The 25,097-nt window shown below is 36.8% G+C and overlaps 1 protein-coding gene across 4 annotated transcripts; it reads left to right on the top strand.

Moving 5' to 3' along the window:
- The first annotated feature begins 362 nt into the window (after positions 1-362).
- LOC106666679 (intraflagellar transport protein 74 homolog) lies at positions 363-25,075 on the top strand. 4 transcript variants are annotated; one of them, XM_024226266.1, is made up of 10 exons: positions 363-544; positions 11,365-11,538; positions 11,604-11,738; positions 11,797-12,034; positions 16,562-16,758; positions 16,842-17,018; positions 19,737-19,964; positions 20,105-20,410; positions 23,506-23,730; positions 24,750-25,075. In XM_024226266.1, the coding sequence occupies exons 2-10, from the start codon at positions 11,422-11,424 to the stop codon at positions 24,948-24,950; spliced, it is 1,824 nt and encodes a 607-aa protein (XP_024082034.1). In that variant the 5' UTR covers positions 363-544; positions 11,365-11,421; the 3' UTR covers positions 24,951-25,075. The 4 variants fall into 4 exon arrangements, with proteins under 4 accessions (XP_024082034.1, XP_024082035.1, XP_014249522.1 ...); XM_024226267.1 differs by lacking the exon at positions 363-544 and adding an exon at positions 4,973-5,103; XM_014394036.2 differs by lacking the exon at positions 363-544 and adding an exon at positions 8,176-8,381 and having other exon boundaries at positions 11,818-12,034.
- The last annotated feature ends 22 nt before the right edge of the window (positions 25,076-25,097 follow it).

Genomic DNA, 25,097 nt, shown 5'->3' on the forward strand with positions numbered 1-25,097 from the left:
TTTTTTATTCCTTTGTTTTTTTTCTCAATCTATTCCTCTTCAGAGCTGCGAAGAACTAGTGTCATACTCCCTACTGGAATAAAAGGCATTTAGAAAGATAGTAAAATAGGTTCAAATCCTTTACAAGGTTTTAAATTTTGTATTTATTTAATTTAACAACAAAACAATTCAATAGTTTTACCCCTTAAATTTGCCCCTCTTTAAATCAACAATCCTTTAACGCTCAGTGTTTTACCAGTCTCTAAAAACTTTTCAATTTTTTTCTCTTCACTCTTAAAACAAAAATTGATTTTCCAGGTACATGGGGATAGCATCCTGGGAATGGAATATCACTGAGAAAATAATTGGGGGGGGGGGAGAACATAGCCTAATGTGCAGATCCATCGCCGTCTTCTGCACCTCAGACGCTCAGACCATTCTTCATCTGGAGAATACCGGAGAAGAAAGACCACAAAAAGCCATTAAGAAGACAAGAAAGCATTATAAAGCAAATCACTGAGAAGTAAAGCGAAAATAAAAACAAGCAATACGTACATGAAAGTTGGTAAGTTTTTATTTCACCAAACGATATGAAATTAAGACAATAAGCATAAAAATTAAGTGCCAGTAAATGTATTGGTATTAATTTATTTAAACAAATCAATTATTTAAACTACATGCTTCACTGACAATGACATCTGCTTTGCTCAGGTTAAACATACATATAAAAATTTATATAAAAACATTACATCATCAAATAGATTTTTAAACTTATTTGATAAATTTTTTAGCACTAGAAAGATACATTTTTATTTACGGAAAAGATTATTTTAAATATTTGAAAATGAAAGGTTTATTTTCTATTTTATTAACTTGTTATATTATTCCTTTTTACCACTTTTCAACTACACTGCAAACAAGAAATGGCCTTCCTTAATCTTTTTTATTATTTCTTAGACAATCCCCCATTGATTATATTATAACAATATTTGGTCCGTTTTAAAGGATTAGAGCTAAATAAAACAGCTCAAATCTCCCATTTGTGTTTACAATTGGATTTTGTAAATAAATCCAATCTCTTCTTTGTTGGCTTTTCAGTAAAATTTCTTTCTAACGTTCCAGTGGTTTGATTTTTTTTTAAGTTGTACCATTTTTAAGTTTCAAGTTTTTTTGAGTGATGATTTTAAGTGATACAGATTCAGCAAGAATCGTTGGAAGATTGAAGAAGTCAAGCGTATGTGGTCAGGATGCTTATCATTCTCAAAACGACCGTCCGAAGGGTCTTCCATCGCTACCAGGCATTTCTACAGAAGGTCGCACAAACCCATCGAAGGTTTCCGAACAGCTGCGCGATACATTGAAGGTGTGATATCAGAAGAAGTTTTTCCTTATATACCACTACTTGGCAACGGTTTGGTTTTACATGTGACAATGCAAGGCCCCACACCACTAGGATCGTTGGTGAACGGGCATCAGTTCAGTGTTTGAAGTGATTAACATGTAGTCCAGACTTAACCCTATCGAATACCATTGGACGACTTGTCAAAGAGGGTAAAAAGTTGCCCAGCGATGACAGAGAATTTGCAGGAATTAAGAAGGCGCTGACGGAGGAGTATGAAAGTACTCCACAGCACTACATTCAAAACTCCTAAAATCGATGCCACGTCGAATGCAAGCTGTTATGAAGGCAAGAGGAGTAAATTTACTAAGATGTGAACTCGTGATTTCGTTTTACGAGTTTAAACTCGGTCGGAACGGTGTCCAAACGGCCAGAAACATTCAAGAAGCCTGGGGCGATGGCAGAGTGAGTGACAGAACCTTTCAAATATGGTTTGGAGAGACTTTAACCTTGAAGACAAAGAAGGTCGTGGAAGGATTTCTTTCCAAGATGATGAAGTTCTACGAGCTTTGGTCGAAGAAAATCCCGGAAAAACTGTTACAGAACTTGTAGAGAATCTTTCAGTTAGCAAATCGACCGTCGCTGACTACCTTAAAGCAATTGGAAAGATGAAAAAGATCGAATGTTGGGTCCCTCATGCATTAAATGACCGTCAAAAAATCATCGTTATGAAATTTGCGTGACACTTCTTTTCCGAAACAGAAACGAAACTTTTTTTATAGAGTTGCTACTTGTGATGAAAAGTGGATTCACTACGATTACAGCAGACGTGCTGGACATTGCTTTCCCGTATACTCGATCGTCCTAAAAAGGACAATGAGGATCTTTAACGTTCGCACCTAGCCTATTCGGCCTTATCGGACGTTTTGATTCCCAAGATGAAAGCAGACGCACCTCCGCATACGACAGAAGGGTGTTACTGCCGCAGCTTTGGTGTAGAGGCAGCTCAGCCCTGAGGGGCCAATGCAGCCTCGCTCCCCGCTCGCCCATTCCGAGTGGTCGGGTTCGCATTAAGCATCGAACTGTATGCCGCGCGCGCAAAGGGCTACCTTAGCCGAAATACATCAGCCTGGTCTCCCGCGCGCTCCCTAGATAGAGAATGCCACCCTATCTCCCAGAGTAGAAACTACCGGATCCGCTCCGGCCGCGGCTTTGTCTAAAGTGGAATTGCTAACCACCCCTTAGAGGAGACGGCCTACGGTAAAAAGCCTCCAATCGAACTCAGACTGTACCTACGTGCAAAGCATACTCGAATAGGAGCAACCGATTCACTACCCATTCCCATCCGCCACTACTCACGCATTCGAGGGACTTTTCAGCGTAATCATAGCGTTCTCAACGCTTATACGCTGCCGTCCGATCCGCCGTATCCCGTGAGGCCGGGTGTATAACGATGGTCATGCGCAAGTTTCGTGTGAAGGTCACAGAGAGAAAACAGCCTCTTCTCTAAGTACCCGCCAGGGGTCTCACTACGGCCAACTACGAGTCCATTCTCACTGTAACAGGGGCTGTACCTTGGAACATTTCTGTTACCACGTAATACAGATGGTTATGCACCTCCCCCGTCTATGTAGACAGGATCTGGTACCCTGACCCTCGTGTGCCTCTGCTAAGGCACCCGCCGCCCCATGCCGACCCGAGGCATACATGAGTACAGCTTGTGCTTTAGAGAGGTTGCCACTCCCTCATGGCTACACCATTCCTGGACACCCCCTTGTAGACAAGGGTTGGGAGGGGTCAGAGGGAACAATGAAGGAACCTGGAGTGAGAGAGGGACGTGGATGAGGACAGGAGGTACACCTTTCTTGGTCCCCAAGCCTTAACCATATTGTACCAGATGTTCTGGACCGTGACTCGACAAAGGAGAAGCAACACCACATTTTCCAAAGCCAAAAAAGGTGATGGTGAGATTAGATTAGATTATTTTGGAGCCGGCCTCTTTACGAACTGCACGCCGCGACAGTATTGGTCTATTGTGCATCTCTATTTTTTTAAGCTCGTTAAGCTTCCAGAATTAGGAATCGCAGCCTACAGAGGCCTTCGCATCAACAGAGGACATGTTTCACTGTTTTTTCTTCTTCTTGGCAATTTGTACACAGGCTTTTTTCTGCCATTCTGAGTCCATTCATATGTCTTCGGAGTCTGCAGTGTCCAGTTAGCAGTCCAACTGTTATTCTAGTCCTAACATCTGCTAGATTTAGTAGTTTTGCGTTAGTTTCTGCGATAGTCCTTTGTCAAACTTTTTGCATGCCTCTGTCTTGGGCTACATTCCATTGAGCGGAGGACTTATTGTCTAATGGATCCGCGTTTTTGGCCATTTAGGAAGCCACAAAAGGGTTCAGGTATTCAGATTGAACTTTCCTTGGCCAATTTATCGGCCCCTTCGTTGCCCCTCTGCCCTGTGTGTCCTGATACCCAGACAAGGGTAATTTTGTTTTTTCCCCAATGTCTGACCGAGCTCGCAGTCTATAGATTCAGGCCTTTACCGCCGATGCGGCAATTGCCTTCAGTGCTGCCTGGCTGTCCGAGTAGATAGATATTCTTCTATTGACAATACCTTGCCTTTTTATCTTCCTGGCACAGTGATCAATAGCCATAGTTCATATATTGACCAAGGCTTATATGAATTCTAGTTCTTGGTTTATTTCGATAAATGCCAACTCCTGACCCATATTCGGTTTTGGAGCAATCTGCAAACCCGATATGGTCGGCATTAACTGGGATCCCCTTCTCCCAGTATGCTCTACAAGGTGTTTAGATTAGAACTTTTTTGTGAAAACTGAATTTAGGGGTCATGGCATTAACAGGCATCCCCAATGTACTGTCTAGCTGAAGCTCCCTTCCAAGCTTTGCTCCTTGTTACGTGAGTAAAGAGGAATTAGAGCCTGTCCCTGCATTAGCCTAAGAATTGTGGCTCTGGCCTCTCCCTGGATGAAGATATTTAGTGGTGGTAGATTCAGAAGGACTTCCAGTTATCCTCATTGCACCAGTGATGCTCAAACATGCCAGTCTCTGAGCAGTACTGAAGATCTTGACTGCCTTTAGCTGCCTTTGTCCACCAAACCACTGATTCATAGGCCATCATGGGTCTAACAACCGCTGTGTATAGCCATAGTGACATCTTTGGATTCAGTCCCCAACTTTTCCCACTAAGGCGTTTGCATCTGTCAATGGCTCTTTGTGTGATTTTATTTAGTTCTTGATTCCATGAAAGTCTCTGGTCGAAGATGACACCCAGATATTTTGCCTCTTTAGAAAAATGAATTTCAACTCCATTTAGCATAAGGGGTTTAAGTCCTTCTAGAGCCCTTTGGCAACACAAACTTACTGTTCTACCAACTATTTTTTAAACAAAAATTATCTTTTCTTAATATTATTTACTTGTCTTTTTTTATATCAACCAACAAGGGTTTATTTTGAGCGTGTGTGCATGGAGAGTTTTCAATTTAATTTCCATCTTTAATTAAAAAACGTGTGAAATGACAAGTATAGTTTATCATAGTCGAAGATAAACAATTCTAGGAAGTAGATGATGATTCATCATAGACAATCACTTTTGTATTTTTCAGGTGTTCACTCTTGTTTGTTTCAATCACATATTTTCAATTGAAATTTTTTCCTACGATTTGTGGAAACAATCCGTTCAAATCGTAATTATCCCACATTCGAGGGCTTGAAACGTTCCTTCACAACCACCCAGAACGCAATACTTGTAACGCAATACGGTAAATATATGCAAGCTTGCCATTAGATATAAGTACTTAATCAAGTTTTAAAGATTTCCTCTTGTGGTCTGCAAGGTGATGAATCTATAATTAAGTAGTTACCCTTCATCTTGGTTTGCCTACAAATTGCTGACAAATAGTTTTTATTAAGCCTCCTTATTCTATTATATTCTTGCAAAATATAGTGCCATTCAATGTGCAGGGTTTTTTTTAACTTTTATCAACTGTAAGCGGGCGCCGATGCCCTATGCGCTAATCGCTACCAATAAGTGAACATTCAGCATCCGGTCTTAAATACTTTTTTGTTTAGGGGAAGGTAGATTCCAAAATACAATAAACCAGAGAGTATATTCATAAACATTTATGTAACACTAGCACGACATGTTCATTGAAATGTGCGTGGGAATCAGCTGGTGATTATTCATTAAAATTAGTTCTGAAATCTGATTAGACTTAGAGTTCTTGTCTATTGCAATAAAAACTACAAAAATTCCAATAATCCAATTCAAAATCCGGTCAGATGAGTCTTCAGAGGTGACAACCTGTCAATCCCTCGGGTGCCAGCGCACAAAGGATGCTGGGTAATGAACTGACCAACTGGCCTGAGGATATGCAAGACTATAGGCTCAGAACATATATTGGACTTGGGATAACAAGATGACAGATTCATCCAATGGGTCCACAAAAAACAAAAAAAGTTGGCAGACTCACGAGTTGTCATACATAGTAAACTCATAGTTAAAGAACCTCACCAAATTGCTACAGCTTAACGGGGTATAAAACTCAGTGGGGTGGTAAAGCTATAACTGTTCACTGGCACAATACACTATTACAGAACATGGGTATATTCAATGATGACTCCATTTATAGGTTATGTCAGGAGGAAGGAACTGCCACCCATGTTAATGGAGGCACTGCCCAAGGTATAAAGAACAACCGGTAAAAAGAATTGCAGCAATGACCTAATACTTATTAAAAGAAGGATGAAGTCAATTGAACTGAACTAAAGAAACAAAACTATGAAAAGTACTATAGTAGTAGACTAATTTGCGATTGGACTAAAGAATATGTATTACTAAATTATCCATTAATAGATGGTTTCATTTGACCTGTTTTAATAAATAAAAGTATTAATAAAAAAACTCATCAGTTCAAATAGCTAGAAGTTTACTCCAAATGATTGAAAGAATTTGAATAACAACTTAAAGGGGATAACCAGGTTGGAGGGTCACGGATTTGGACCAAACTTTTTTTGGTGATTCTACACATATCACACACGGACACGTATCCGCCACTCCTTGTGAATAGGCCCTGGTTTCGCAAAAAAAAATTTGAAAGTTGAAATTTTCCGTTTTTTAATATTTTTATTTCGCCATTCTACTTATTCAAATCAACTATGTGAATATATCACTTTACACAATTTTTTATGTAGCTTGCAATAAAAATATAGTAAAAATTTTCAAAATTTATTAATAACCAAAAAATTTCTAAAAGTAAAATATTTTTCAATAAACCAGGTCATAAACAATTTTATTTCGTGAAAATAATATGAAATTTCGCTTTAGAACTTCTAGAGTCCACTAAATATAAATCCATTATTTTTAGTGGTCCGATTGGCCAAATAACTTCTTTCAATTAATTATTCTTTGTATGTAAGGTATTGGTTGAAATGAAAAAGTGAGTGTCACGAGCGAGATTCGAACCAAAAATAAATTTCAGTTTGAATTTAAATTTATCGATTTTTTGATCTGTAAAATTTTGCCGATTTTTGAGAAATCGTTATCCGAATGTCTGTTTTTTTTTTGTTTTTTTTTCATTTGTATTCCAAAACGGTTAAAAGGATTTTAAAGTCAAACAGACTATTTGAAAGAAAGCTTTTTAATGACGTATGTACCATAAAAATATATAAAACATTTTTATAACAAAATACACAAAATAGCAAAACTATTTGTCAGAAATTAACCTAGTTTTTGTAAATGGAAATAAGTCCGATTTTAAAGTGATATAAAGTTTGATACAGTTATAAAATTTACTTGTCAATTTCTTTAAAACGAATAATCAACCGTGAAAATCGGTCCTCGAGCTTTTGAGAAAAATGATGTTAGAGCTTGCGCTAGGAATGAGTGACTGTCATGACTGTATTAATTTCATTGTTGATTAACACAAAACAAAAATGTACTACGATGCAGAATATTCTAATTTGGTATGATTTAAAAAGATAAATCATCAAAATGCTGCTTTTTTTGCATATTTTAACAAGCAAAGGAGGTCAAAAAATGGTCAAAACTTAGATTTGACCTCATTGTCGTGATTCTAGCGATTCTAGCGTTATAAAACCCTTAGATACAGACTTTCGTAGAAATGTAAATTAATTTTTTGACTGATAATTTCGACGACCTTCTGCTTGACTGTCATTCCTACCAATATTCAATTCAAATTTTCACCATTCAATCAGATTATTATTTCCGTTTACAAAAACTAGGTTAATTTCTGACAAATAATTTTGCTATTTTGTGTATTTTCTTATAAAAATATTTTATATATTTTTACGGTACGTCATTAATATTCGTCTTCTTTCAAATAGTCTGTTTGACGTTATAATCGTTTTAACTATTTTTGAATTATAGCCGTTTAAAAACAGATATTCTGATGATTTCTCAAAAATCGGAAAAATTTTAGAGGTCGAAAAATCGATACATTTAAATTCAAACTAAAATATATAGTGGCCTCTAGAGGTGCTAAAACAAAATTTCATATTAGCTTCACGAAATGAAATTGTTTATGACCCTAGCTTATTTGAAAAATATTTGTTTTTTAGAAATTTTTTGGTAATTGATAAACTTTGATAGCTTTTACTATATTTTTATTGCAATCTACATAAAAAGTGCTGTGAAATGATACATTCACATAGTTGATTTGAACCAACAGAAAGGGGAAATAAAAATACTAAAAAACGGAAAATCCCAACTTTCAAATTTTTTGTCGAATCCAGGGCGTATTCACAAGAAGTGGCGGATTCGTGTCGGATATTTTGGAGTATAGAATCACAAAAAAAAAGTTCGTTCCAAATCCGTGATCCACCAACCTGGTCGTCCAGCGTAGTTTTAACCCACCACCACCCTTTAACACAGTTGTTAGCAACGGTTTGGCAAAGGGCTGTAACTACGGACGGCTTCCTCTCTGCCTTCGTCCACTTCACGGCGAAACATTGAAGGCAATCTCAGGTCAGGAGATTTTGTCAAATTTAATCGACTCGAACGATTATTCTCAGCTATGTGGTAAGTTCTGACAATATTGTCGTTCTAGAAAATATTTCTTCATTTTTTATAAATCAGTTATTATTTCTTTGACTGGCTCAGTTTTAACATACATTGATTTTTTTAAATTAAGTATTTAAGTTTTCTGTCGAGACTTATTATTGTGGTTTCTTGAAAAAAAAGGAGAAACTTTTAAAATTCCATCTTATGTTGTATAATAGAAGCATTTAGTCAGATTGACGCTAGTCGAGACATCTGTCTTTAAAACCCTAGTGTCAACTTTATTAATATGAAAAGTTAAAATGAACCTGAGCAGTTATTGAGCGATTTATAATTTAATGTAAAGTGTAGTTGAGATGAAAAGTATAAGTGTCACGAGAGGGATTCGAACCCACGACCTTAGGCTCAATAAACCGCTGTTCAAACCAGTTGAGCTATCATAACTTTGGTATGCCCGACACACCAACTCATCATCCGACCCACAACTTTTTCAGATTTCCCTCTTTTTTTGCCCAATGTTCAAATTACACGAAGCCGAATATAGTAGAAATACGTTTATCCGGACTTAAAGGGACCGGGACTTGTCCGGATGATCGGAAAGTCCGGATAATCCGAAAACTTATGATTTTATTAGTATAGTCATAAAATAGAATAGAATCAGGGGACCTTGTGGTTTTGACTATAATCAAAGTGCAGTTTTAGAAAATAAACAAAAATAAGATCAGCGGCAGTTTCCAAGTACAGGGGATGGTTGGGTGGCAGACAGCAATGAAAACAATTTCCTGACAAAGAAGAGCTGTACTTTCTCCACCCAATCATACATTTGGTATCCCCAGTTTTGGCACCCATAACATAGAACTGCATTAAATTCAGAGTATTTTGTTCTCAATGAGACCAAGACATATTTATCGCGTTTTGGTGTCAAAAGCTTTTTTCAAGATATGTATGGACCAAGAAAGAATAGGTGTGAGTAAAACTCCTAAGTACTTCCTAACTTGCTATGGTATCAATTGAGCTCCGCAAAATTTTAATAAATTGTGATAAAATTTATACTTAATATAGTATCACAAAGTAAGATTGCCTTGTTTCATAATCCTATGGAATGGTCAAAGACATGGGGTAATCTGTGAGATGAAAGTCAAAAACTATTATCCTCACTAATTTCAGCTATATAAATATTGTGCATTTAAACAATTTTAGAAACTTATAAATGCAAGGTTGACATACGAACACTTACTTTTGGGCCAAAGCCCGTGCATGTGTCCGGCATCTAGAGAAACGTTGCTAGATATGCCTCAACGACCTAATTGAAGAGTGCAACACTTTTGCTCTATGTAAAGAGTAAAATGTAAGAATGCCATCTGATGTGGTAATCATGCTTGAGCAAGGCAGTAAGTATCTGGGTCCCCTGTTCCGATTTTTGGAGGAAACAGGGTTGTTTTATTATATATAGCTTTGTGGCTTATCATGTGTTGAGAGTAAATTTATTTATTAGCGTGAATGTGTGATATGAGGGGATCGATGGCAGAATATTGAGTACCCCAACGACCCTCAATTAGGTTAGTTATATAATATGTGTAGAAGATGATGGAGGAATATTGAGTACTCCACCAACTTAATTGAGTGAATGGTATCTAAATAGGAGAGAATGTATTTATCAGCATGAAAGTATAGGGTGAACAGGTCGATAGTGGAATATTGAGTATCCCATCGACCCTCATTTAGGTTAGTTATATAATATGTGTAGAGGATGATGGAGGAATATTGAGTTCTCCACCAATACAATGGTATGTAAATAGGAGAGAATATATTTAAGAATGAACGTGAGTGTGAATGGTTTTGGATCTAGGAACTGCATGCGTGGGTGCTAAATTGGCCTTGCTGTTATCAGGATCTGGAGCCCAACCCCAGTTGCTGGACGGTTAAGACCGAGGTCTGCTCCCGGATTGCCAACAAGTGGGGTGGGTGTATCTCAAGGCCTATCGGCAATAACAAATAAACCAATATCACATTAATACAAAAAAACACTTGAATATAACTAGGAATGTAAAAGAAAGTAGTGAATGTAATGAGTGAATAGAGGATAGGGTTTGAAAAATTTCTGAACTGGTCGGGAGAGTTGTTAAAGTGGCCGATACATCGAGATTTAAGAACAATTAAACTTACAATTAGTGCTGCATGATATCAATGGGAACATCATAATAGCCTATCCACCTAAGGGATTTGTGCTGAATTTTCTCAAAAAAAATTAATGAGGTATTGTAGTGTGTGTACCAGATTAAGGAACAGTATTCTAATAGGAAACGGACAAGGAAGTGTACAGGAGGGAAGAAGTGGAGGGATTAAAATCCTTGGAGTGGCAACAGATGAATAATAATAATTTGTTTGCCCTGTTGGCTAATAGGTTGATATGTTATTAAAGGTGAGAGATTGGTTGAAATGAATGCCATGATCATTGATATTTTACTCTGCTTAATAAGGTATTATATATATGGAGTAACGGAAGGACAGGGTAGATCTAACCCGCATTTCTTAATGTTTAGTGTCATTCTTGATGCACCACTGCACCACTTTGCTAGGTTAATTAGTTTGGACTGTAAATAAATGCAGTCAGATTCAGAATGAGTTTTGTGGAATATTTTGAGATTGTATGCAAATAGGAGAAAGAGTGTGTCATTATGAGCAGTGCAATTTTGTTAATTAAGATGTTAAATAGAAAGGGGCCTAAGTGTGATCCCTCAGGGAATCCAGAGGATTAAAAAAGGATACCTAATTTGCAGAACTTAGGTTTCGGCTTGCTTGTTTTTGTTTAATTGAGAATCCAAGGAAAGAGAAAAAATAGCTTCATTCAGAATTCTAGACATTCATGATAATTGGCCTATAATTTATTAATGAGTGATCACCAGTTTTGAAAACAGGGATGTCGTTATTTTTAGTATGATAGGGAAAATTTGTCCTATATTACTAATAGAATAATAAATACTATTCATTTAATAATTCACAGTGTTACCATACATACAGAAAATTAGTAGGTCAATAAATTAAGCTAAAAAGAATAAAAATGGATATTGAAAGACCTGTTACTCGGTGGAGGCGAGATGGAAGACCTCCCAGTACTAGATCATCCAATGAAGATTTAGTAGAAAGACCCAAATCGAGAAGAGGAGCTTTTTATAGTGTAAATTTCATTAATAAGTATTTTCTTTCTGTATCATTATTTTAACAATTAACATATGTGAACAGGGATCACCAACTGAGAAAGCAAGATCAACCGTTCGACCTCCTTCGGCAGTCCGAGCATATCCCTCATATTCCTCAACGCCTTCAGGTAGGCCGTCAGGGATGATGACAGCTGAGAAAATTCCTATAAATATACAGGTAGGATTGAACAGGATTTGATTGTGTCCAGTAATTTGAAAAAATGAATTTAATTCAGCGGGAGAGGCTGGTTTCACAGCAAGGATTGAATGTCATGAGAACCGCAACAAGCCGAGGTCAAAGGACAAGACTGATCCAGGATAAAAGATACTTTCAAGGTGCTTTACAACTAAAAATAGGACAGCTTTCGACTGAATTGTCAAACATACAAAAAGACATGGAAAAAAGCACGAGAGACCAGGCGTCAATAGCTGTTTATGACAGAAAAGTGAAACAAATGGCCACTGAACTTACAGGTATGAAGATGATTTTTTTATATAAAAATTATGAAATATAAAATTAATAGTACAATGTTACCAAAACACCCCCAGACCCGACACTGAAGATGGAGAAATGCTGAAACTTGTCTGACAGACAAACACAACAAAAACATACAGTCCAAAATGATTGTAAATGACCAAATTACAAGGTTATCAAAACATCTTGATGTGATTGATATTAGTGTTAATATTATAATTATATATAAAAGATCAGAGATAAGGGAAATTTAAAAGAAAGAAAAACACTCAGTTCCTTCATCAAGCTTTCAAGAAATATATCCCTTTATGGTATTTCAACTACTTATACCTGATGTACCTTCGGAGTGCTTTTAGAAAAAAATGCCATTTGTAAGTATGTTGGGTTCAAATCCAGCAGCTCTGCATTCAAACCCAGGACCTGCTTTACAGTGATGAGCACTGTGTCAACACCTAAACCATTGCAGCGACCGACTCTCCTATCAGGACTTTGGAACTATACATTTCTAATTATTTTAACAATTAACAAATATAAGCATCTCCTTATAGTATTAAATAAATTATGGCTTCAACCATATGAGTTTATGAGTTTACTTAATAGAGTGCACAGACGTTTCATCCGTCCATTTGTTAATCATTTAAATCATTAGAAATGGTTTTAACGTCCTGATGAAGGGGATATATTCCTCAAAAGCTTGATGAAGGCACTGTGTGTTTCTCTATCTTTCAGAATTCTTGAAATTCTTCAAAATTCCCTTGAAACAGGGCTGTTTTAGTGGATATGCTACTGATAGACACCCAATTTGTGTTACATTTTGTTTATATTGAGACAGAATGTATTTATTAGCGTGAATGTGAGTGTGTGTGTGAGGTGGCCAGGGCGGAATATGGAGTACCCCTTCGACCCTCAATCACATCAGTTATGTAATATATTTGGAGTGTGATGGAGGAATATCAGGCAGGACAGACAAAAACCGGATTTCCAACACCTGGGGAGGGTGATTCTCTAGGGCTGGTTGTAATTTATTGTAAATTACACAAAAGCTAATTGCTGGTGGGCTGTGTACAGTTTCAACCCTGTATGCGTGTGTATGTGCAGAGTTGAGCTTATACACATCAATATTCAGTAACATTTATACACTTCAGGAATAATTTACTTTACTAAATTTTATCCAATAGACCTATTTCATTACTTCCAGTAATCGCAAAACTAATTGAAGAACTAGTGCTCAAAATTAAAACCCTACAGTGAAAAAGCAAACATTTTAACAAACTGTAGATTACATGCATAGAAACAATAATGATATAGAGAAAGCTCTGGAAGATAAAGATATATTCCAGCTTTATTCCTAGGTGTGTTGCAAGCCTTTGTCAAGAATTGGTACAAAGCTAAGACAGCATACCCACGATAATGAGCTGAACTTTTTACCTCTTTTTTAATGCTTTTTATTATTTGAAAATTTATGATTATTTACAAAGTATGGTGCATGCATGAATACAATCCATCTGATGGAGGTCATTGTTAAGTTAAAAACCTAAAATTATAATAAAGAGAAAAGAAAGAAATCAAAGTTTTAACATTATTAGCTGTATGTTACTAAAAATAGATAATAATATTAGTAAAAATATATATAACAAAGGAACATTTTCTTATATTCGACCTCAACAGTTAATCTTATGATTTTTCCTTCTTGAAGGTAGGATAATAGGTCATCTCAAAAAAACCACAACCAGTATTTATCCACAACGTTTTGGATTTATTTTAATCCTTCCTCAGGTGAGTTAACGCAATGGTTAAAAAAGTGGTTGTCAGTCATTAATATTTTATAACAATTTATTTTTTAAAAAAGAGCCAGTCAGACTACGAAAAAACGTTTTAATATTTTAACGAATAAATAAATATTAAAATGTTTTTTCGTAGTCTGAATAAGTACCACACTGGCTCTTTTTTTTAAAAATAAACTGTTATAAAATATTAATGACTGACGACCACTTTTTTAACCATTGCGTTAACTCACCTGAGGAAGGATTAAAATAAATCCAAAACGTTGTGGATAAAAACTGGTTGTGGTTTTTTTGAGATGACCTATTATTATCCCACCTTCAAGAAGGAAAACTCATAAGTATAACAAAGGAGAAAGATCATATTCATAAAGAGAGAAAAATAGGATACAACAGCTGCTTCTACTAATATTTTTAAATATCCTCTTGATTCCAATTGATAAATGGAATGCATTTAATGAATTCACCATGTGCAAAAGTAATCGAAGAAGTTCCTTAACATTTCAACTAGGAAAACAAAAATCACTTTCTCAGCAGACAAGATGGTTGACCTCCTGACAGCTCTGTGAAGTACCTAGGAGTTCATCTGGACAGACGGCTATCCTGGAAGTACCACATAAATAAAAAGGTGACCAAAGGATATGCTCGTCTGGATATGCTATATACTATTATAAACCACAGATCCAAGTTGAGGTCAAACTCGCTATGCTAATTTATAAATATATCATAAAGCCCCTAATCCTTTATGGGTATGAATTATGGGAAGCAGTGTCTTCGTCCAAAATGAAGCAGCTGCAAGTATTAAAACTAAAACTGTGCAAGTGGCAATAAATGCCGAGTGGTACTTGAGAAACAACCAAATATAAATAGAACTACAACTCCCAACCACACAAGAGTCAATTCACCTGCGATTCAACAAGTTTCATTCCATTGCAAAGTCAAAGGTGCTGTCCACTTCATAGGAGGAAAAAAGGAAATATGTCTGAAGCTATGTTTGCTACAAGACATGTGTAAATAGTCTAAAAACATCTGTGATATAGTGTGATAATTTGTTTTACATTATAACGATTTTATTAAGTAATATTTCTCCTCTAGCGAATAATGTGATAAAACCAAATGGTCAATCTGATGTCTCAACTTGTTAAATGTGAAATATTTCTATACATGCACTAATGTAGAACTCTTTGTATATATTCACTAATTTCGTGGTCCGTTTGACCAATTAATATATTACAATTGCAATTTTTCAAATGTCGTGTAATCGGATTGGATTCTCGACGACAAATGAAATGGCCACGGAGAGCTTTAGTGAAGTATACTTCATTTTAAATAAAAAAGGAGGGAAAATTCAAAAGGTGCGGTTGAGATAGGAAGTTGGTGTCCGAGTGGATCGAGGTCACGATAGCTCAAGTGGTAGAGCAGCGGCGTATCAAGCCGAAGATCGTGGGTTCGAATCCCGCTCGTGCCATTGACTTTTTTATCTCAACTAAAAATCTTAATTCTTTGTATATGGTTGAGCTAGTGATTTTAATAAAAATAAAAAAAATTAAAAAATGGGAAAAACTGTGACAGAAACCTGCAGATGTTGTCATGAAAAAGCAAAGACACAACTTGACTGCAATGCATAAAATGGAAACAGTACAGCCACCTCAAAAAGGCAGCACTAATGCCTAGAGAATTATAGAAGCGGAATGGAAATAAAAAAGGGTCAATTCCACAATAGATCTTTTAGATCTCAGTTGAACAAATGCTTAAATCTCTGAAGAAGCAATGTCTTGTTAGCAGACCTGCAATGATCCTGAGCTTTGTCCAGCCTGGATGTAGGTCTTAATAGGTAGAATTTTTTAATGAAGTTTGCCTGTCTCTGTCCTGAGATGTTGTTCCATTAGGTATGAGTTTTTAACTTGATCCATTTAATTATTACAGGAGTTTGTAATTTTCAGAATGGTTCTGGCAGCTGCTGAGGACTTTTATTTTGTTTTAACAGTTTCACCTTGTGTAGGACATTTATCTCCTTGTATAATTTTTCTTACAAGTAGCATCCTTTCTTTTTCAAAGACAGTACATGCATATATTATATTCTTGCAAGTTTGAGGATGCATGGATATTTTTGTGCATTTTTCCATGTAAACACCATAGTTGTTTTAAAGTTTGTTGAATTTCTATATTCCTACTCCTTCAAAACATTGGTTTCGCTTTCCTTACATGTGTCTTTGGAACAACGCAAAATTTCACCTGCAGTTTCTCATCCTTTAAACTAGCTTGTCAGCCAACTCGTTACCATAATTTCCCAAATGTGCCTTCTTGATCCATGCTGGTTTAATTTTCCACCTCTCCCTGGTCCACTTCTCTTAGCATTTTCTGAATTGTTTCTATTGATAGGGAGATTCCCCAGTTTTGGAATGTTTGATGCATTGTAAAGTTCTTAGAGTCGCAAGCTTCTTGAACAAGAGCTGGCTAATCTATAAACCTCTTAGTTACCCTTGTTTCCTGCACTGTGAGGCACAGACAACAGACGGTTTGTCCATGAGTATTTCAGTACACCTGCCTTTCCAATGCAGTTTGTTAGTACTAAATTCAAGAACAATAGTGCTTGTGAACCTTTTGTGAAATCTACTATAAATTATTATGGAAAAAATACTCTTAGATCAAGTAGTTAGCAATAGTTGTCAAGTTATTAGCTGTTTGTTATTTTTGTAACGTTTATATGTTCTATGTTTAATTCTGAGCATTTTCTTTATGCAGATTTACAAGGGGCACTTGCTGATCACAACATGGCTTTAGACAAAATCAACGTTGGCAGTGACACGCACAAAATTCTTTTGGAGGCCAGGGAACAAGCTGCTACTAACGATGCAGACGTCGTGTCGTTAGAGACACTTTTTGCAGATCGAATGCGTCGTCAAGAAGCTATTAAAGACCTGGAAGACCAAATTGAAAAGGTAAATACGGACAGTAGAGAAACTTCATATACTTCTAGATTTGTAGTTTAAATTCTGTTGTGTTTTACTTCCCCACCTCTTAGGAAAAATTCAAGGCTGAACAACTTGAATCTGAAATGAACAGCTCACAAAGGGATCAGTTCAATTCTTTAAAAAAACAAAAAAATGAAATACTCGTCAAAGCGGAGAAGCTGCAGAGTGAGATTAACTCTCTTAACAAGACAAAGACCAATATTGCAGATCAAGTTTTCATATCTCCAGTAAGTACATATTTTTGTTTTGTTTTTTAAATTAAATGTTTATTCATAATTTTCTTTTCCTTGCTAAATTTTAGCTGTATCTTGAGATGCAACAAACAAATGATATATTTTATGAATTTATGATGTTTATCTAAATTAACAGTGAAAAAAATCATATACATATACAGATACACATATACATACATATATAATATCAAAAATTCAAATTTTTGTACGAATGTCAACACTTTTCAATCCTTTTCCAAACAAAAGTGTTCATTTACGTCAGTAGCATTTCATTTTTTGGGAATAATTCAGTCTTAACTAAGATGTCAACACGTGATTTTCCTAGCCTTTTTATTTCCCTGGCACAATGTTCAATCGCTATGATTTTAGAGTGGAAAACTAGCATATTTATCTAAGTTTATCTTGGTCTTTGGATTCATTCCGTAGACTTCAGCTCCTGTGCCCTTGTCAGTTTTGCAACCATCAGTGTACCAGTAGGAGTTTGCCTTTAGCAGTGTTCCTATGGCCAATCCTTCTCATTCTGTTATCAGTACCTTGTACTTTTTAGTAAAATTGTATTTTGGAGTAGTGGTATCAATTGGCATGCCTAATATGGCATCTGCCTGTATCTCCTCCCTCAGTCTCAATTGTTTATTTACATGACCTATCCTTGCATATGGTTGTCCATTTATGAGCCTGTGGGCTCCTGCTCTGGCTTCTCTTTGGATTAAAATATGAAGTGGTGGGAAGTTTAACAACACTTCCTGCGCTTCAGTTGGCGTTGTGGTCCCAGTACAGGCTTGTCTTTGGGTGCCACTTAATAGCCTGATTGCTTTGGCCTGCAGAGTCTTGGTCCATCACACCACCAACCCTTATGTCAACATTGGTCTTAAAACGCAGGTGTATAGCCATAGGGTCATTTTGGGGTTTAAACCCCAGTTTTTGGCACAGTAGTTCTGCACCTCCCCCAGGTAATTTTGGCTCTCTGGGTGGTTTTAGTCAAATGTTGATTCCATGTGAGCTGCTGATCTAGTGTAATCCCTAGATATTTGGCATTCTTGGAAAATGGGATCAGGGTCCCGTTTAGACTTGGAGATTTCAGGCTTCCTAATGTCATCTCCCCTTCATTTTGGTTTAATAGATAGCACCCTACCTTTTGCACCAGCTGTCAACTAGATTGAGGGTTTGTTGTACACGATCTATACCGAAGTCTGCATGATGGCCCTTTACTACTACAGCAAGGTCATCCGTGTAGCCTAGACAGTAGAATCCTTCTTGCTCCATCTTTTGGAGGACTTCGTCTACCAGCGTCGTCCACAGTAGAGGTGAGAGAATACCCCCTTGTGGGCATCCCCTGGCTGTCTTAGCCCGGATGATCGCACCACCCAAGGTGGATGTGATTATCCTGTTCTCTAGGCCTTCTTCCACCTATTGGCATATCTTTTCCAAGACTCCCCTGTTTTTAATTGTTCTATATAGAGAGGCTGTGGATGTATTGTTAACAGGTCCCTCTATATCTATAAAAAGTGTAACAGCTATCTCCTTGTCGTTTATGGACTTGGTTAGGCATTTACACAGGTCATCCAGGAATGATCTCTGTGGATCTCCCTGGTTGGTATGCGAATTGTCACTCACTGAGAGGTTTGTTCTTAAATGTGGTTCTCTACCAGTCTTTCTAATGTCTTTAACATGGATCATGTGAAACTGGTAGGTCTGTACAAGTTGGGCTTGTAGTCGATAGGTCGTCCAACTTTTGGTATGTACACCACTTGTATCTCTCGCCATCTTTTAGGAATGCACTCCATGCTAGGCATGCTCTGGAATATTCTTACTAAGTATGGCATGAGAATCTCTTTGCATTTTTGTACTAGTACTGGGTAGATTTCATCTATTCCTGGCGCCTTGTATGGACTAAACTTCTCAAGTGAAAGGAGCTTATGGCTTTAGGTTGTATTGTTGCTGCCACTTCCTTCCACTCTTCTTTTGTGGTTTTTATTTGTTTTGAGCATTCAAGGAGTATTTCTTCATGGATTATTTGTGCTCCTGGGAAGTGATTTTCAACCAGCAGAGAGAGTGTTTCTTCTTCCGTTTGTGTGAAGCTTTGATCTTCGTGAGGAAGCTCACCTGCCTCCCTGCCTCTTCAAATCAAATCTGATCAGAGTTTGATGGTTCCCTGGATACTATCCAGTTTAAGATGTATTCATCAGCCCCTTGGGAATTAATTGTCAGGTCTAAGACTTCTTGCCTACATCAGGTGGCCTACACAGAAGGTGGGTTCCGTGCCTAAGGACTTGCCTTGGTTGTTGATGTCAGTACTTCCACATTGGGGAATTTTCATCACATCCCATGACTAGTTTCATGTTTTGTTCCCTGGACCTCACAATGTCATCCAGCAACTTGGCTGGGCACGGTTCCTCTCTTGGGAAGTAGGCTGAGCAGATTAGCCATATTCTTTCTCCACTCAGCGTAGGGAAGAACTCTAAGCAATGATGTAGATTCCATAATAAAACCAATATTGGTCACAGTATGTAACATTTTTTGACACTCATACAGAAAAATACACTAAATATGCAGTCCTATATCAATCAAAATTTTTAATTGTTTGAATAAAAACAAACAAGAGGCAAAAGAAAGTTGTATAATGATTCATTAGAAAGGGTGGTATAATGTGAAATACAATATTACTTTAGTATAACAAAAAAAATAATTTTCAACCTGAAAACTGTCTTACAGGCTAAATCAGAATTAGTGCAACTGGAGTTGAAGTTATGGGAGCTAGAAAACAAAAAGGAACATCTTGTACACGAAATGAAAACGAGCCTTTCGCCAGAAGAACAAAGAAGGGAATTGCTCAACAAAGTCAAACAAGATAATGCACAAACGACAACCATGCGTAAAGCGATAAGTGACATGAAAGACCAAATTAGAGAAGCAGAATTAAGTTTGTCACAAACCACTCAGGTTTGTTTGTTAAATTTTATTTACTAAAACCAGAATTAATAAGATTTTTTTTGTTATTATATAATATTGAAAATTTAATATGCAACTTTTCTTACTAATTGTCACTCTTTTTAAATAAATTTTGTTTATTATTTTTCTAGAACATTGATGATGGGAAGAGTTCGACAAGGTATGCTAAATTTATCGAACTGAAAGATAAGGAGAAGGCAATTGAAGATTTCCTGGCGACAGTTGAGTCTTTAAAACTTGATGAGTCGAATAAGCTGAAGAATTTAGGAAATGAAATCGTTCCTCTGTTGAAAAAAATTGCAGAAAAAATTGCCGTTGTTCCAACAGCTGCAGATTACAAATCGCTTCAAATTAACAACACGGTATCATCCGAAATGCTAAATACAGTCAAATCCATTGGAACAGAACACTCCAATGTAACACGATATTTAAATAAGGTTTGTTGTTATCCTACGGAAATAATTTCAGTCTAATCAATTAATCGGCAGATGTAAGATGTATCATTCATGGTGTATAATACACTGCTCTTTAAGGTCTTGAGTGGAAATCGGTATCTCTTTGTTGCTGATGTACAGTGGAGGGCAAGACTGTTTTTTCAATGTGAATGTACACTGAGTACATCAATCTTGTCCTCCTCTCTTTGCACCAGTCTATGATAAGCTCAACGTGTGCTTGGATGTTGGAAGTAGCTTGGATTGGAGTTAGAAGACAATATTTTTGTATCACAATATTTTGGTATCATCCATAGGTTGTGATGGTGATATTTGGGTGTGCAGGTAGGTCAGCAGTATAAGGTTAAAAGAGGCAGCCAGAAGGCCTTCTGCACTTCGACCTGAGTAGATCTATTATATTATTCCCTTATCTATTATATATTATGCAGGGTGGGCGACCAAGACCCGAGGGGTTAAATGCCTGGGTAGACTCGTAACCCATCCCTAAAAGGTCCGGGACTTGGTCGGCTCACGTGTCCTGCATAAACCTTTTGGGCTTGTTCACAAATCCCAAGATTTTGGACCATTTTATCTTGGGGAGTGATTTGGTGATGTCCTCTCCTTCAAAAATTTCAAATCTAGACCTAGCATACCTATCACATTCTGCGAGGTAGTGCCTTACCGTTTCATCTTTTATTTCGCAGAAGCGGCAAAAGGGATTTGGTAAGATACCCATTACGAAGAGGTGTCTTCTCAGTGGGCAGTGGCCCGTCAGAATACCTATCAGCCTCCTAATTCCCTTCCTTGAGATAGAGAATAGCCATTTCGATTCTGCTGGTTTGATCGCCTTAACAAACTCTTTCAATTGCCTGTGTCCGGGGGATAAATTCCACTCCCTAAGGAATTGTTTCATGCCCCAGTTATTGATACTCTCTTTGGCTGTGCTCATAGAGTGAGGTAATACTGGATGTGGCCCGACAAACACAGTATTAGAACCTTCTTTGGCTAGGCCATCCGCCTTTTCATTGCCATGGTGTCCTTTATGTGCTGGTATCCAAGTAAGGGTCACCTTATTCTCAAACCTGAAAGAGATCCTATTGATAAGATCTATAGTTTCCTCCACCAGTCGTGAGGTTGAAAAATCTTTTTGTAATGCCCTAAGACTAGCCTGACTGTCAGAAAAGATTTTAATATCTTTTCCCTTAATTTTATTTTCCATAAGTGTTCTACAACACACATTGATGGCCCAGATTTCCGCCTGAAAAACGGAGGTGTTATTGCCAAGAGGGGAGGAGATGCTGATTCCTAATTTTGGTATGTAGATTCCTGCACCACTCCCTATACCTTTGATAAGTGATCCATCTGTGTAGCAGTCTATGTTACGATGGTCATCATCCAGACTATAATTATAATCACAAGGGGGGACTACCTGAAAGTGCTTAGTGAAATGCTAAATACAGTCAAATCCATTGGAACAGAACACTCCAATGTGACACGAATTTAAATAAGGTTTGTTGTTATCCTACGGAAATAATTTCAGTCTAATCAATTAATCGGCAGATGTAAGATATATCATTCAATGTGTGTAATACACTGCTCTTTAAGTACTTCAGTGGAAATTGGTATCTCTTTGTTGCTGATGTACAGTGGAGGGCAAGACTGTTTTTTCAATGTACATCAATCTTGTCCTCCACTCTTTGCACCAGTCTATGATAAGCTTAACGTGTTCTTGGATGTTGGAAGTAGCTTGGATTGGAGTTAGAGGACAATATTTTGGTATCATCCGTAGGTTGTGATGGTGGTATTTGAGTGTGCAGGTAGGTCAGCAGTATACAGTAGAGATAAGGTTAAAAGAGGCAGCCAGAAGGCCTTCTGCACTTCGACCTGAGTAGATCTATTATATTATTCCCTTATTACATTATATTCCCCTATTACATTATGTTCTCTTATTATCTATTATATTCTCTGTTTTCTTTATAACTCACTGGCCAGCTTCAGGTTGTTAATCAACCTCCTTGCCAGCTGCTCCTTAGTGTAGGATCTTGCTTGTGGTTTTTCCTCTTCTAATTGCAAGAATCTGCACCTACAAAGACTTTCACAGAAACGTAAAAGTGTTCTGTGGTCTCCTCCTCTTCCTGGCAGTATCTGCATAGTGCTTCTTCTGTCTATACTCCTATTCGGTGTTTGTTCCTTCTTAGGTGGCAGTGCCCTGTTAGGAGTACAACTAGAAACCTGGTACGGTGACGATTGCCTTCCAGTTCTACAGTACAGTTCCTCCTTTCTAAGTTTTGTGGATGGCCTTTCTATGAATTTCTTCTTGCCTCATTCCTGGGGTATTGTTCCACCAGGGTTTAGACTTATTAAGGATCCATTTTAAGATGTTTCCTCTTTTGTGGCAAGATGCCAGGCCACAGTAGGGTTTGGGACCTAGAGTCCATGTTGGCCCCCTCTTTGCCCGACATGTCAACTTTTCATTATCTTTATGCCCCTGATGTCCTGGGATTCATGTCAGGGTTAGGTCAGCATATATAGATGATACATGATGGGACCAAGAATGCTTCCTTGTGGGATGCAGGCTTATATCTGCCTGATTTCCAAGAATTCGTCACACCTCACTCTGAAGCAGCAGTCTGTTAGGTAAGTTTTGGAACATAAAAATAAACAAGACCTTTACATTTCGATGAATCTCACTACTTCCTCTCTGCATGAACATTTTTCTTCCGTACAGGTGCTGTATGTGACCTTGGGCAAATTAGAAATGAAGGGTCCAGAGGAAAAATTATGAGCATTCATTTTTTTCTAGTTTTATGATTTATCTGTTAATTAGTGGTTGTAGTTTTAAAATATATACTTAAAAACGGAAAGAACGATGCAATTCCACTGGAAAAAAATTATGTTAATATTGTTAGCCAAATGTCCCGGGAAACTGGAAACATTTTTTCCCCCTGTACAATTTACACCATCAGTCCATTGTTTTTTCTCTGTCCCTTTAAAACATATAATAATCTACTTTGATATTATATCAAAATGAAAATAAATTATTTTTTAATGTGACTAAAGAACTCCATAATTATTTAAACAAAACAGCAAAAATCTTTCAGGTTGAGGTTATGGTAAAGAATATCGGATCAGAGTTGAAATCTTTAAATAATAAAATAAATACAATGAAATCAGACATAGAAGTCTATTCAAACATCCTAGAATTGGAAAATGAAATCGACATAAAAAGAATATCACTGACAAAGGAGAAGGCAAAATTGGAGATAGAAAGACCAAAAACTAAAACAAAAAAGAAAGAAACTGTGGAAGAATTCAATGAAATTCAGGTATTGTGCTTCTATTTATACCATCATTAAACCTGATTATCAAATAAATTATTACATGTTAAAAGAACTAAATATATATATATATATATAGGTATGTAAAATGCCTGAATACCACACAAAAATATTTTAAACGCCTGAATAGCACACACGATGTGCTGTATTCAGGTCATTTTTCTCCTGAATACTGCACCTAGTGTGCAGTATTCAGGTTTGCTTTCTGTGCAGTATTCAGCCTGATATATACTGACGATTCCAGAGATATTTTCTCTTGTAAAGTTTTATATATATATNATATACATTATGAAGGAGGTTTATGGGCCGACAAACAGCTGAGGTCAAATACAAATTTTATTGTTCTTAATCATTTAAAGATAACATTTAAGAAAGGTATCTGGCAAATTTTAAAATTATAGTCAGACAGATCGAGGGATATTTTCGGACCTGGACTTCAAAAATCTAGTTTGGGCTCATCCCGACAAACAGCTGAGGTCAAATACAAATTTTATTGTTCTTAATCATTTAAAGATAACATTTAAGAAAGGTATCTGGCAAATTTTAAAATTATAGACAGACGGATCGAGGGATATTCTCGGACCTGGACTTCAAAAATCTACGTTGGGCTCATCCCTTCTTTTTAAATAAGAACACACCATGCCCTACTGTATACATTTAAAAATCCCTATAGCCGTGAGGTATCGGAACAGCAATCTTGCCCCAAAACTACACACATCTGATGATTATCAAAATATTGCCTATAAACGTCAAGCCTTCTACAATTGAAAATGTGCTTGATTGTTATTGTATTTTTACATAACGAGGCGTACACAGTTACTTTCCAGCCAGAAGGTGCCCATTCTTATATGACCTATGCCTATCTTGCCAGTATGGCCTTTTCCCTTTTCGACTCGTTAATAATCTACAGTACCCACTTGATCTGTACTACCAAATATAATTGTTTATACAAACATTTCTTACATTTTTTACATTACAATAAAGATTAAAATGTTATTATTTTACAGAAAAAGTTGGTCGAAAATGAAGGACATGCGCAGATTTCTTATATCGAAAAAAAACTTGCTACCACAGAACAAAGCAACTACAGTATCAAGGATTATCTTGAGGATATAAAAAGTGAAGAGGATGTTGAAATCTACAGATCCAAAGCACTTGATATTGTCCAACAGCTTAACAAATATAACAGGGGCAAACTTGTTTCATAGTTTGAATTCATTAAATAATTAACTAATGCTATGTTTAAAGCAAGAATTATTGTTTTAAAAATGTTAGTATGGTTGATTGCATTCTATTTATTATTGTGATAGGCAATAAAAGCTCTTTACAATTCCTAAAGAACCAAGTTGTTTTAT

Source organism: Cimex lectularius, unplaced genomic scaffold (assembly GCF_000648675.2).
Source record: "Cimex lectularius strain Harlan isolate CLEC.00 unplaced genomic scaffold, Clec_2.1 scaffold117, whole genome shotgun sequence".
Classification (NCBI taxonomy): Eukaryota; Metazoa; Arthropoda; class Insecta; order Hemiptera; family Cimicidae; genus Cimex; species Cimex lectularius.

Coding starts and splice junctions, on each gene's coding strand:
- LOC106666679 (XM_024226266.1), top strand. CDS start 11,422: ATGGATATTGAAAGACCTGTTACTCGGTGGAGGCGAGATGGAAGACCT. Junction 11,539..11,603: donor GAAGAGGAGCTTTTTATAGT/GTAAATTTCATT, acceptor ATATGTGAACAG/GGATCACCAACTGAGAAAGC. Junction 17,019..19,736: donor ATCAAGTTTTCATATCTCCA/GTAAGTACATAT, acceptor ACTGTCTTACAG/GCTAAATCAGAATTAGTGCA.